Source organism: Oreochromis niloticus, linkage group LG8 (genome assembly GCF_001858045.2).
Source record: "Oreochromis niloticus isolate F11D_XX linkage group LG8, O_niloticus_UMD_NMBU, whole genome shotgun sequence".
NCBI lineage: Eukaryota > Metazoa > Chordata > Actinopteri > Cichliformes > Cichlidae > Oreochromis > Oreochromis niloticus.
In genome coordinates, this window is record NC_031973.2 from 26,058,739 (window position 1) to 26,071,569 (window position 12,831).

At 38.8% G+C, this 12,831-nt stretch overlaps 1 protein-coding gene across 1 annotated transcript in view; it reads right to left on the reverse strand.

Moving 5' to 3' along the window:
• Positions 1 to 12,831, reverse strand: part of gas7b (growth arrest-specific 7b) — a 58,694-nt gene that overhangs the window by 5,343 nt on the left and 40,520 nt on the right. Inside the window, exons 8-11 of the mRNA XM_003438655.5 lie at positions 12,542 to 12,616; positions 7,359 to 7,437; positions 3,032 to 3,160; positions 2,353 to 2,476 (exon numbers count right to left, since the gene is read on the reverse strand). Of these exons, the coding sequence (XP_003438703.1) occupies positions 2,353 to 2,476; positions 3,032 to 3,160; positions 7,359 to 7,437; positions 12,542 to 12,616 (407 nt within the window). The remainder of the gene's footprint in view (positions 1 to 2,352; positions 2,477 to 3,031; positions 3,161 to 7,358; positions 7,438 to 12,541; positions 12,617 to 12,831) is intronic.

The following is a 12,831-nucleotide window of genomic DNA, read 5'->3' on the forward strand; positions in this document are numbered from 1 at the left end:
ACTTTTATTCTTTATAACTGGTAAAAAACTTAAAAATAAATAATAATTAGAGGTATTCATACCGTTTATAAATATTGAAGTTATACTGAAATGATAAACCAAATACTGAAACCAGTGACGACACCTTGGATAATCTTCCCGACTGGAACCTAGAATGGCCAACATTTACAAAATGGGGCTAAAAAATTATTTTATATAACCTGAAACGAGTGACTAAGACTATGAACTCACCACTAACGTGTTTACTGAGGTCAAGTCCAAAGGCCATTTTCCCATAGACTTCTAAAGGACCGGAAGTCTTTTGCAACCGCAACCAGAGCCCCCAACCCCACCTCCACCCATCCCCTCACTGTTGTCAAAAAAAGAATGCAGGTTTAAGGCCCTTCCACGCTGGCTTCGCTTTTCAAAAGCTGAAGCTAAGTACATCTTTTATACAATCTATGATTAATCTATTGCTGAAAATAGTTCACAGGAAATGCGTGTAACATTCGTTCAAATTTAGAATACTCAGCTTTTTTCTGAAATTGCAGATTGTGCTGAAATAATGAATTAATCAATCATCAGCATTGGCAGTATTGTCTGTCTTCCTAAATCCTGCTTAGTGCCCCAAAGAATATAATATATCCTTTATTCTTGCCCACTTCAAAGCAGTGAGAAGAAACAGACACCTCATACAATCAAACAAAGCAACAAAATTGTTTCTTTAGCAAGATTTGAAAAACTGCACAGGTTGTCAGGCTACAGCAGGGCAAACAGCGGAAGGATAGTACATCCCCAAGCCCAAGGACCACGGAGTTGAGCATAATTTATGATGTCCATCTCAGCGACATAGAGGGATTTTCACTGACGTATTTTGCACACACTGCCTCATTGACAGTAAACACTCTGCAGGGATGCGGACTGCCTTTGCGATACCCAACCTCAAGCATAGAAGCAGAGAAGTTTTTGGGACCTCTCTTCTCTTTCCCACTTTATTAGGAAAATATATGTGGGGGTGGGGTGTCTCCCAGTCTGGGTTGCAGCACTGATAGAGCTCATGACTCATGTAAAAAGACAAACAGAATCCCGGTTCACAGGCCAGCTCAAGTGAAGGGCCAAAGAAACACTGAAGGAGGATTCAGATTTCATGTTCAGTAAGTTAGCTATTTACAGGGTCTACACTTTCACATGCATGGACTGGAGGGTCTCACAGTTACATTTTTAGGAAATAAAATTATGCAAACGATGCATTGCCTTGTGCTTAATTAATGCAACCCTTTTCAAACTGCATAAAGTCGACTCATTATTTCTCTTATTTAGGAATTAGCATGTTACCTGACCGGAATCCATTATTAGATTCACTTATTTAATCTAAATTCTATTAACACTATTTCTGAACCTATTAATGCTCCAACCTGTGGCTGCAAACTAAGGAATGGGAGAGGACTGAAATTAATCATGAAAGAAACTTCTGTGCCAAAGATAAATATATTCACAGCGGCAGAAGATATGAAATGTTGACAGAATGTTTATTTACATTCAGATACTGCGGAACTCATGGCTGACCTGATTAATTTACTGATATGAACAGAATTTAAATGTATGTTCACATTTGCACACAATGATAAGTAGACCTGCATTTGTCAAACTGTGTGAGTTCTGCTGTCGGTGTAATTTATTCTTTTAGATTAACTGAGGATAGCACCACTACAAACTACCACTGATGTGATGATGAAATATCTTTTGGGGTTTTATCCAAAACTCAATCCTTACTTATGTTACTGCTTGGTTGAACCGCCTTAGCTCTCAATACTGTCTAACAGACGCCGTTTTAGCTTCTCATCCCCCCTTACCCCACCCTTTTAGCCAACTTTCTTCTGATTGGCTGCCCCTCTAGAGCAGACGATTTAAACACCAGGCGGGTGGAGCTTTTGTGTGCTCAGCAGGAGATCCGTCCCATATTAGGGATAAAACTGTGAAGCCAGAAGTTTTAAAACTTTGACTTTAACATGAGCAATGACCAAGTCTTTTAGAACAAAGCACTGGTTTGGATCCATTTCCTTATCCAGTAAATTTCTGCTGAAGTAAGTTTAGTTTGAAAACAGATGTTGTGCATATACAGTCATAGTGGTTCTTAGTACATTTTGACAGATTTGTTTAAACCACATAATTTTAAACCCAGAAATTTAGAATTTACATGCAGTACCATTAAAGTCAGTAAACAGTGACCAACGGTGAATGTTTCACAGCCACATGAGAGGGTACAGAGTAAACACAATGGGCAGCACTCTCTCCTGCCTAAAACAACAAATACCTCAGTGAAAGTGTGACCCTATAAAGACCCATGGTTTGACCTTTGCCCCATGCTCTGACCTGCTTGTGTGGATTTCCTGCGGGCTTTTTTGATGTCTTCTTCAATCTTGTTGCTGAGTTTGATCTCCAGCTGCTGCGTCTTTAGCTCCAACTCTTTCTGCCTGTCAGCCAAAGCTTTACGAGCCTGCCAGAGATAAGAAGTCAGAGACTCGCTTTCACAAAACAATCTGCTCCTGAATTTCTGGCTGAGCTTCAGGCAGCAAACTTTTTCCTTTTAAACAATGTGCAACATCACACTAACACGATAAAATAATAAAAAATAATGTTACAGTCTTCTTCAGTTCACCACAGTGATAATGCTATCTGCATCATTCATGCATCATTCAGTGTTAAAGCTTTCTTTTGACAGCCAACAATGTTAGTGACTTATTTGCAGTCCTGCTTTAACTGCTCAGTCGCTCATCAGATGAATTTATTTGAGAGAAACTGTTGAGTCCTTTCTCAGCATGATCGCTGATCATAGAGACAATGACAGATGATGTGAGACGAGCTTTACCCAACTGCTTTCAATTGTATATATAAACAAAGAGAAAATATCCAACAGATGAGAAACAGCCATCTGCTTATAGAAGAAATTTGGAATTATAATCAGCAGTCAGATGATTCCCTAAATAGTTTATACTGCCATATGAAATAATATAACGTACATGAGTTTTCATATTTGTATGAGTTTGGATACCTTCTCCACAGCCGCATAGCGGCCAACCATCTGCTTCCGTAGGTCGGCGATGTGGTGGTCGAGCCTCTTCATGTCCTTCTTAAAGTTTTCCCTGAAGGTCAGGAAGGGCTTCTCCACTTCACTCTGGAGCTGCTCAAAGAAAACAACACATACTGAATTTGACACTGAGCAGAAAAAAATGATGAAAAGCTAGTTTCAGGCAAGCATTTGTCAGTAAAACATGACTGGCTATCGCTATAATAAAAAAATAGCCCTTTTTTGTCATTGTACATGTACAATGCTCCACAGCAACTGTGCCGGAATAACATATAGACAGCAGACAGCAGGAATAAATAGCAAACAGGAAAAATACTGACTGCAGCTTTCCTGCTATGACAAACATTGATTCATTATTGATTAGGCTTCCTTTAACTTACAGTTCAAAAATTTCAGAATATTTTTTCTTTGAGATAAAAAGGTGAGAGGCCAAAAGTTTTGCTAGTGGCTAATTAGCCAAATATTTGCACCGTTAGCTAGTTAGCATATTAGCCAAAAACAGTTTAGCATTCCTAGACTTTGGTTTGTTGAATCAACAACAAACCAAAGTGGGGTTTTGTTCATAATTAGGTCTGTAGCAGATGAAAAAACTTGTTTTCTATTTTGTTATATAATCCCAAAAATATGAAAAGAGCTATATGTAGCTAAATGAGACTTGAGACGCTGCTGTTAACGTCAATAGCTGTGGTGACGTTTATTTTCTAGTGTGAGAAGTTATGGTTCAAATGGATAAAAGAGGCATCAATTTTAGGAGATTCTTTTCTTGAGCAAGAAAATGTAAGGACCATCAACTCAGAGATTTTTTTTCCAACAATAATCCAAAAACATAAAAATCAATAATCCCCTCTCATTGGCTCACAGGTCTCCGTGTCCCTAACAGTAAAGTCTACAGTTTCTGTTGATACTTTGCATCAGCAAAGATTTTAAAGAAGCAACTGTTTGCTAATCAATCTTTCTAAATGATTTGAAATCCACCATTCTGCAGGGCGGAAGATTATTCACAAGAAGGGGAAAGTCTCCCAGGAGTGGACATCCCAGCAAATTCCCACAGTCCTCAATAAGCTGAAGCAACATTGCAAAGAAGAGTGGGCTAAAGTTCCTCCACAATGATGTGAGAGACTCATAAAGTCAAACAGAAAAGGCTTACTTCACTTTATTGCAGTTAAAAATGCTTCTACAAGCTACCGAATCACATGATGCACTTAATATTTCACACCATCTGCTCCTGCATTTTTACCTAGTTGCTATTAAATGAATAAGGACAGTGTAATATGTCATTTGTTGTCGGTCATTTGAGGTTGTTTTTACATGTCCCTTTTTTAAAAATTTTTTTTTTTTTTAACATGACTGTATTTACAACATAACGCATAGAAAAGTCATTAAGCCACTCAGGTCCATTGTATGTCCTGACACTGATAAAAAAAAAATAGAGCTAAGTTTGGTCTCATTTAGCACTTCATGACTTATAGTGTTCACTACTCAAAACCATGTGGTACTTTGATTGGTTTCAGAATTCTGGTAGCTGAAAGGGAAAACAAATGTGTCAGGCACTGAATAACAAATACAGCGACTGTTAATGCACATTAAGAGAAGTTTCAATAAAATGACTTCTTCAAGAACAACTCAGGTTTATAGAGTTTAGATTACAGTAATGCTAGTGATTAATCACAAAGGGATACCCTTTAATCACCTCTCTGTATATCAGATTTAATTATCCAGAACCTTAATTAGCTCCATTCACTCTGGTTGCATTCCATATATCATGTCATCATCTTCTGACACTGAGCTATTTTAGATCACAAATGCTTTGATATGAAGGAGCCAAGCAAAAACCAGAATCTCAGTTGTTAGCATTGCTTTGCTTCCCTTTTTGCTTGATCCTTTATTGGTAAAGTGGCTTTTAAAGTTAACAGCACATTTTCCAGATCCAAGAATCTGACAAGGCCATATTATTTTTGAATGCCAGCAGCAGGCCCGTCACTGGTAATATGCAATGTGGTGTCCTGTCCCAGCTGTCAGTGATGAATGAGATGTGCAGCTCCTTCCTGCAATCACACCGTCATTCAAAATTCATTTCCACTTAAATCCTCCCTTCTCCTCCAAGAACCTGGAAAAGTGCCGCACATCTGTGCATCTCTGGAGGATAACATCACCGACTCCATTTCCTCCATCACTCCAGCTGGAATCCTGGCCTCTGTCTTTTGTCTCCCCCTCTTTCCTTCGACATCAAACATCGAAAACTACCTGAAAATGAAGAGCGCTAGCTGGCCCCTTGAAGACTTTGAAAGCATTGCTGAGCTCTTAAGACAGAAGATGCCTTGCTCATAAATCATCTGCGACCGGTTCCCGCAGCCTTTCTGCTTGAGGAGAAATCGCGATTAAAATTATTTTTAAAATAAATAAAAAAAAATAAAATGTTGAGTCAAACCCTCTATGTCACACACATGTGCTTCAGCCCACAGAGCCATCAGGAAGCCCTTTACTCTATGTCACTGCATTAGAAGGCAGTCTATCTGCCTAGTGAGTCACATGTGCTGTAGGTTGCAGTACCACAGCCAATATGGACTCACGTACTGTAAAACCAAGCAGCAGCAACCGTCCGGAATGATCAGCCAATAAAATACAGTGTGACCTCTTCATCATAAGGCTTAAAGGGGTTAAACAACTGGAAACATTAGTCCACCTGATAAAACATCCCCCAGTTCATTCAGTAAGGTGAAATAAGAGCCTTGGCTCTATGAATAAGAGACACTCATGGTGAGATGCAGTAAGTGTTCAAATCACAGGGCCACAGTGACATTTATCACTGTTTGTGTTCATGCTAACAACTAATGTCGATCAGGGTTCCTGAAGTTAACATTAAAAAGTTAACTGGGTTAGATCACATCTAATGGCTTTTATCTAAGCTAAACCTATTTTCAGTGTAGGTTTAAATGACCCACTTTTAAAAACGCAGGAGCCTGGGGAAAAGAGGAATTGATGGGCTTTAACAGAAAGCTCAGCGGAAGTGTTCACACCAGTACTCTGTAGTTTCCAAACAGCTGTGGATAAACTGAGCGGCTGGTTGTTAATGCATCAGACTGACTAAGTGACTGGAATTTTGGCTAAACAAAGTCGGTTAAAAAAAACATAAAAAGTGAAAAAAAAAAGCTTCATTTTGACCTCTTTTTATGCATTCTTATAAACGTGATCTCAAATGAATGAAAACTGTAAAAATGTTGTGTTTTTTACTAATCTGATGCAATGCAAATGATGTACAATAAAGCTAGGTCACATTCAATCAGAATATCCTGTCTTCCTTCTCTCTCCCTAACCAGTGGTGGTAGATGGCCCCGCCGCTCCCTGAGCCTGGTTCTGCCGGAGGTTTCTTCCTGTTAAAAGGGAGTTTTTCCTTCCCACTGTCGCCAAAGTGCTTGCTCATTGGGGGGGGGGGGTGATTGTTGGGTTTTTCTCTGTAAATTATTATTCTAAGGTCTACCTTACAATATAAAGCAACAGAGGCGACTGTTGTTGTGATTTGGTGCTGTAAAAATAAAGTTGAATTGAATTGAATAGCAGAGACAAACTGAATCATGTCCAGAGTGGAAGGTGCTAACTGTTTGTTTTAATAATTCACAAATAAAACAAAAAACAGCACCCTCATTTTGTGCATGTATTTCTATTATATCAGTATAAAAGTCAGAATGTCTTGTCACCATGTTCTTCCATAAATAAATAATGGCACGGTGAAACATGTAATGTTCATCTCAGTTTGTATATAATCAAATTTTAAGACCTGTTAAAACCAGGTTATTTTTTTGTATTTCCTAAAATGACAGAGGGTGTCCTTTCTTTCTTTTTTACCATGACTAACTTTAAGCTGTTATTGTGAATGTAATCTGGCCAAAGAAAACAATGTTGCCTCTTAAAGCTGATTCTAGTTTGGTCTAAACTATGTCTGTGGTGTGCGGGGGAGGAATCCATTCAGCCATTCAGTATTTTGTATACAGAACAAACACTGGACATATCTTGCATAATATAGCGATGCTGCTTTGTGTTTATTGGTATCCACCCACTTCACATGTTGCCACTGGTAGTTTTGCCTGTTATTGAGACATTCCATGGTCTCTGGTTGCCACATTGTTGCTAAGCTCTTCCTGTGGGCATCTACTGTATGCCCTTTTGTGCTTTAAGAGATAGACAGGCATGGCTGTGGCGAATAATCATGCAGTCAGAAAACTATAAAAAATATGTTTAGTTAATATTTGGTTTCATATCTTATTAACCGGATCCGACAGAGTTGACAAATTACCTTCGAGGAGAACTTTAGGTGAACTTCAGCCTCGTCTGCCAGGCTCTTCTTCAGCTGGGCCCAAGCCTCCCCCAGAGTGCTGAGAGCAGATAAGAAGGAGGGAGAGTGTGAGTGGTTAATATCTTACACAATAAAAGACCACACACACTTTTAGAAAGACATATAGGGAGGGCATGGAAGCTGTCAGAGAAAATGGGGGGTAAGACGGAGCCGGGGGAGCAGGATGAATCCCACACAAACACAGAGTTGAGGCTCATGAGCAGTCAGTGCAAAAGTTCACAGAAGCACAAGTAACCGGTAAATCTACAGAGCTGAGCTGAGGTCCACCGCCAGTTCAACAGATGATTAGGATGTATGGGACATGAGATATGGCTCCACTTATTCTCTCAGCTTCGAGTGCAGCTTTTTACTGCCCCCAGCTGTGTTGAAAACTCAGAAGGCTTGTTTTAAAGATGAGATGATGCACATTACATTATCTTCACACGCAACTTGTCTTTTTAATAGTACAGATATATGTTTGGATTCTTAGACAGAATGGTTTACGGCAAAAAGATCATGAAGACTGTAAAACAATCACTCGCTACGCAGACAGTCGCAGACACACGGCTTTAAGTCCAGGACTGGAGGTCTTCGTGGGTCAGAGGGTCACTTCAAAGCGTCGCTCTGAGTGGAAGACCTGTGGAATTCCCTCACACTGACATCTAGAACGTTCCAAACACTGCCGGAGCAAATTCGGGTACCTCTAGATCTACACCATCTAAACCATTGCGAGCTTTTCAAATCATAGCGATCATTTTAAAGCTTAGATACCACGAAAGCTACCTAATGGCAATCAGCAAGCATGATTTCTGTAACAGTTACACCAAATCATCAGTGTCATCCAACCAGGTTGTGAAATAAGCCGTGCACCTTTCTTCAGGTGAAGGTTTGTGCCTATTAAATGCTTAATAAGTTAATTGTTGTTTCTCCCACCTCTTCTTTGCTTTTTTTATTATGAAATGATTTGCCCAACAGATAGCTAATATCGGCTCATCATAAAAAATTAATGACATAAAAAACTGTTGCTCCACAGGGTGATGGGTTAATTGTTGATTCTAGTGTGTTCAGGTTATACCCAGCCTCTCACCCTGTGACACCTAGGCCAGGATACACACCGGCAACCCCTTGACTCAAGACAAACATTTCAGTTTCCTGCTTTTAAAGTTCTCGAAAAGTCCTGCTAGACACAAGTCATGCAACTCAACTCAACCATCTTGGTAATATATCTACGGCCTTATTTGGACCGCTATATTAAAAGGTTCTATCTAAATGAATAGGGAGACGTACATCTAAATTCAGCGGTCACATAAAAACAGCATGTGTTAACCACTGACTGTTTTCTACACTTATTGGTTTTAACAAGTCGATTTGCACAGCTAGTACACAGTAGAAACTGTGTGAATGTGTCAGTGTCTTCTGAAAAGTCTAAGCTTAACTATTGGAGTTCACACACATTTTACACTGGGAACTACAGAAATTGACCCTTTTGTCATAACAGTGACATCGTTGTCTTTAAAGACTGAAAGCAGATGTGTTTATGTTTGACGCCTGAGTAACAAAGGTATGGCTGAAATGAAGACAGCTGTCAGCATTAAAAGAGTCAGCCACCGTGGCTGAACAAAGAAAACAGCAACACTGAGAGAATCTTCCTATAAATAAGCAATGCTTCTGTTTACATTCAGTGGTACTCACTGAAATGTAATCTGTATATCCCTGAGGTCTGACCAATGTACCGAAGACATTTCCTTCCACATCCCTTTCTTTAAGTTTGAAACCTTTTATTGTTTATATCTCTATTCCCTTTCTAGCAATCTTCTGTTTTATTTTAGGATATTTATTTATTTATATTTTGCTCAAGTCATAAAATCATAATTTCATTGTACATATACAATACCAATAAAGGGCTATTCTATTCTATTCTGATGTTCAGCTGACTGTAACACGAGTTTAAGTAAAGCAGCAAATCTCACATTCAAAAATCTGGAACGATCAAATATTTGGCATGCGTGCTTAAAACTGACTTGAATGATTGAATCGAAATATAATTTTTTCACCTAATAAATCATTTTTTTTTTTTGTGAATAGAAAAATAAGCTTGAGAACACTCCTTTTCTACATGCAAGAAGGCTGTTTTATTATTCTTTGCTCAATACAGACCAGACTGAAAGCTCATACAGTTCCAGTATCTTTCCACCTTAAAAAGACATCAGATGAAAGACCAACCTTGAACCAAGAGGAATCTGGATATTATGATTCCAAACTGGAAAAGCTGCACCACTTCAAACATTCTTCACACTCAATAAATTATATCTGTCATGTGCCTGCAATCTTACATTCCCAAGTGACAGTCACTTGGCAACAAAATGCTGCATCTCAGGGAAAATGAATCTCTTGCCATGTACTTCCTCCATTCAGCACAGTACAGTATTGGTACCTATTAAAAAAAAAAAAAAAAAAAAAAAAAAAAAAAAAAAAATGGTCACATGCCTCACATCCCTACCAAACAAATGGCAAATTCAGGAATAAATAGATGGCTGGTTCTGGGCTGCGGCTGGTCGGATGGTAGGAACCAACCAACAAAACAGTGATTGTCCTGTCTGACAACAGAGCCAGCCTTAGGGACGGCATAATGAAAGCATTGTGTTGCACTTTTGTGGGTGTGGGCAGACTGAGCTGGCTGGCATAATCTGGATTCTATATGGGACAATTCCATCCCACTCTGTTACCATCCTAGCATGAAGAGGGGTTATCTTATATGCATGTAAATACTGAAAGGTAGGGTAAGTGTAGCTAAACCCTCCTTACACCCATTTACAGTTTGCCTTCTTTCTTTGTCTGATAAAAATGATAATAATGTCAAATAAATCGTGCAATATTTTTCAGCCTATGTTATTTTTGCTGAATTCAAAATATGCTAGCTCAAGTCTAGAAGAATCTGAAAGTTAGCTAGCTAACGGTAGCTAACATTAGCCACCAAAGCAACCAAATCAGCAACAACACACATTCATGTTTTAAACTGAGTGATTTGGTTTTGCCTGTAATATTTAAAGAAAGATGCAACTCTTGTACAGGTATTCTGCCAGCAAGTTTTAAAGTCACTTTTTTTCTAAATAAAACTTTTTATGAATTATTAAAGGAACTGAATTGTGATGTCACCCACTAGCTTCTGAATTCCTGATTTGAAGCCTCAAGCATTTTTTGCCATCATCATCTCGGTGTTTTCAAACCAGATCTAACAAACAAAAAAGATGGCGCACACTTATTACTTATCACACTCACTGTCAATCACAAGTCATAAGCCACTGAGTGTTTCTTGTGTAATCTTCTTTTGTAAAACCTGGAATCACCAAAATTAGCAACATGAACAATGCTTTATTCAGTATGACTCAAAATGAGTGACTGAGATCATAAACTTTTCAAGTCTGCGAGCCATTTTCTCCCAGAATACTTCAGGACTGGAAATCTTTTAGGAACCAGAGGTCTCGCCATCTGGTGGCCATTAATAGGAATCAAGTTAGAGGCACTTCCACGTCGTTTTCAAGCCAAAGCCTTGTTTTATACTGTAGTTGCACCACATGAACGACTTACACTGAGATTAGGCAAGAAAAGTTACAAAAAATCAAAGTTACATCACTGGCAAAGTAGTGAACTGCAAGTTATTGTAACACCATCTTAAAAGAGCAGTTCTGCTTGGTACATTATACCTAAGTTTTAGTGCCTAAAAACAAAATCAAACATTAAAAAACAATACATGAACTGTAAAGTAGTAAAGTTAACTTAGGTATCATGTAATTATTTAACATTATATTTTAAGATAATTTTACAAATTAGCTGCAATGTTAATTATTGCTAAGTATTTGTATAAAGTAGAAGTATCATTTATAGTCTATCTCTGCACCACTGTCTTTTTGCAACACAACAAATTCCTTGTTTGTGTGATTAGTTTCTTATTAGCTGAGGATTCTGCTGCTCTATATTGCCACTTTAATCTTTCATCATCGCCACATGTATCATAATTTAAATAAAAATGGTGCTTCATCCGTATTTAGATAGTGTGAACATCAAATAATCATCAGTTTAACTTTGGTTAACCCCTGAGCTTCTATTAAAGGCTGAGGTTAAGAGATTCACATACATGTTCCTGTGTGCCCTCGGTGAATCAGACAAAGAGCTGATCTCACCTCAGCATGATATCCTGTGTGCTGTCAAACAGGATAAAAGAGGAGTGGCTGCAAACTCTCTTTCCCCCAGCAGGGCTTCACACCTTCCCCTCCCCACTCCCCTTCAATCTCCTAACACACCCCCTCTCTTCGCATGCGTCTGTGTCTCCTCTCCTGTGCTTTCTTTTAATAGCTGGAATGTGTTGCAGGATGGAGATCAAAGCATGCAGTGGTTTTACAGGATGGCCTTATTGCTTCACAGGTTCACTGACAGGGCCTCCAGACTCCGGCTCACTCCGGGATGTCTTGTGCCACTGGCAACTTGATTGGCTTGCTCACTGAGGAGCTGTCTACTGGATTGTCTAATTGGCCGACTAATTCGGCATTAGCGTTAATTTACACCTAGCAAAATCACTCATGGCGGACTTTAAAGCGCGATTGTGGAAACTGAGTGCAAAAGTATAAAATAGGTGAAAATAATTATAAGATAAAAGTTGATTCCTAAGGAATAAAATTCACATTTGTATAGTTTTAAACACAATTTTGATGTGATAGCCTGACCTGATCGGGTATGACATGTAGCACATGAGCTAAGTGTAAGTAGGTTTGTAAGTTTGTTACCCAAACCTGGAATAACTTTATGTTTATTGTATCCTACACTTAATATATGTAGGGGATAAATTATCAATAAAGTTCACTGTGATTGTAAATTAATTTAAACCAGCTCTAATGTTTTAAAGCTGAAAGATCTTAAAGAGCAATAAAATTACAGAATATACTGTAAAGGAAGGAGCCTAAAACGCGGTACTTACAGCCTGCACAACTCTAAAGCAGCTTCAAAGTGAGAAGCCTGGCACAGTGCTTTTCAAATGTTGACATGTGGCTTTTTTTTTTTTTTTAATATATTGATCCATGCACCCATGTGTGACAGGGTGCTCTGTGATGGGGGCAGGTTGTGTGTCTTTCTTCTTCACAGCCACTCACCCTTCTTCCTGGCTTGCTAGAGGGATCTGTGAGAGCTTGGAGAGATTCTTAGCGTACTCCTCTTCTATCTTTATCCTGAGAAGGAAGTAGAGGGTGATTACCACACGGCATGTACGCAACAATGTTTCCATGTTCATTTCCTTTATTGTGCAATGCACTGATGTACATGAAAGACCGAGCACGAAAAAAGGAGAAATGGTTTGTTTTTAACGACAATTGTATGGTTGTCACGGTAACCCGAGGATGAAGTGTGAACAAAACGAAACATTAAAAAAGAGAACGTAGCAGAT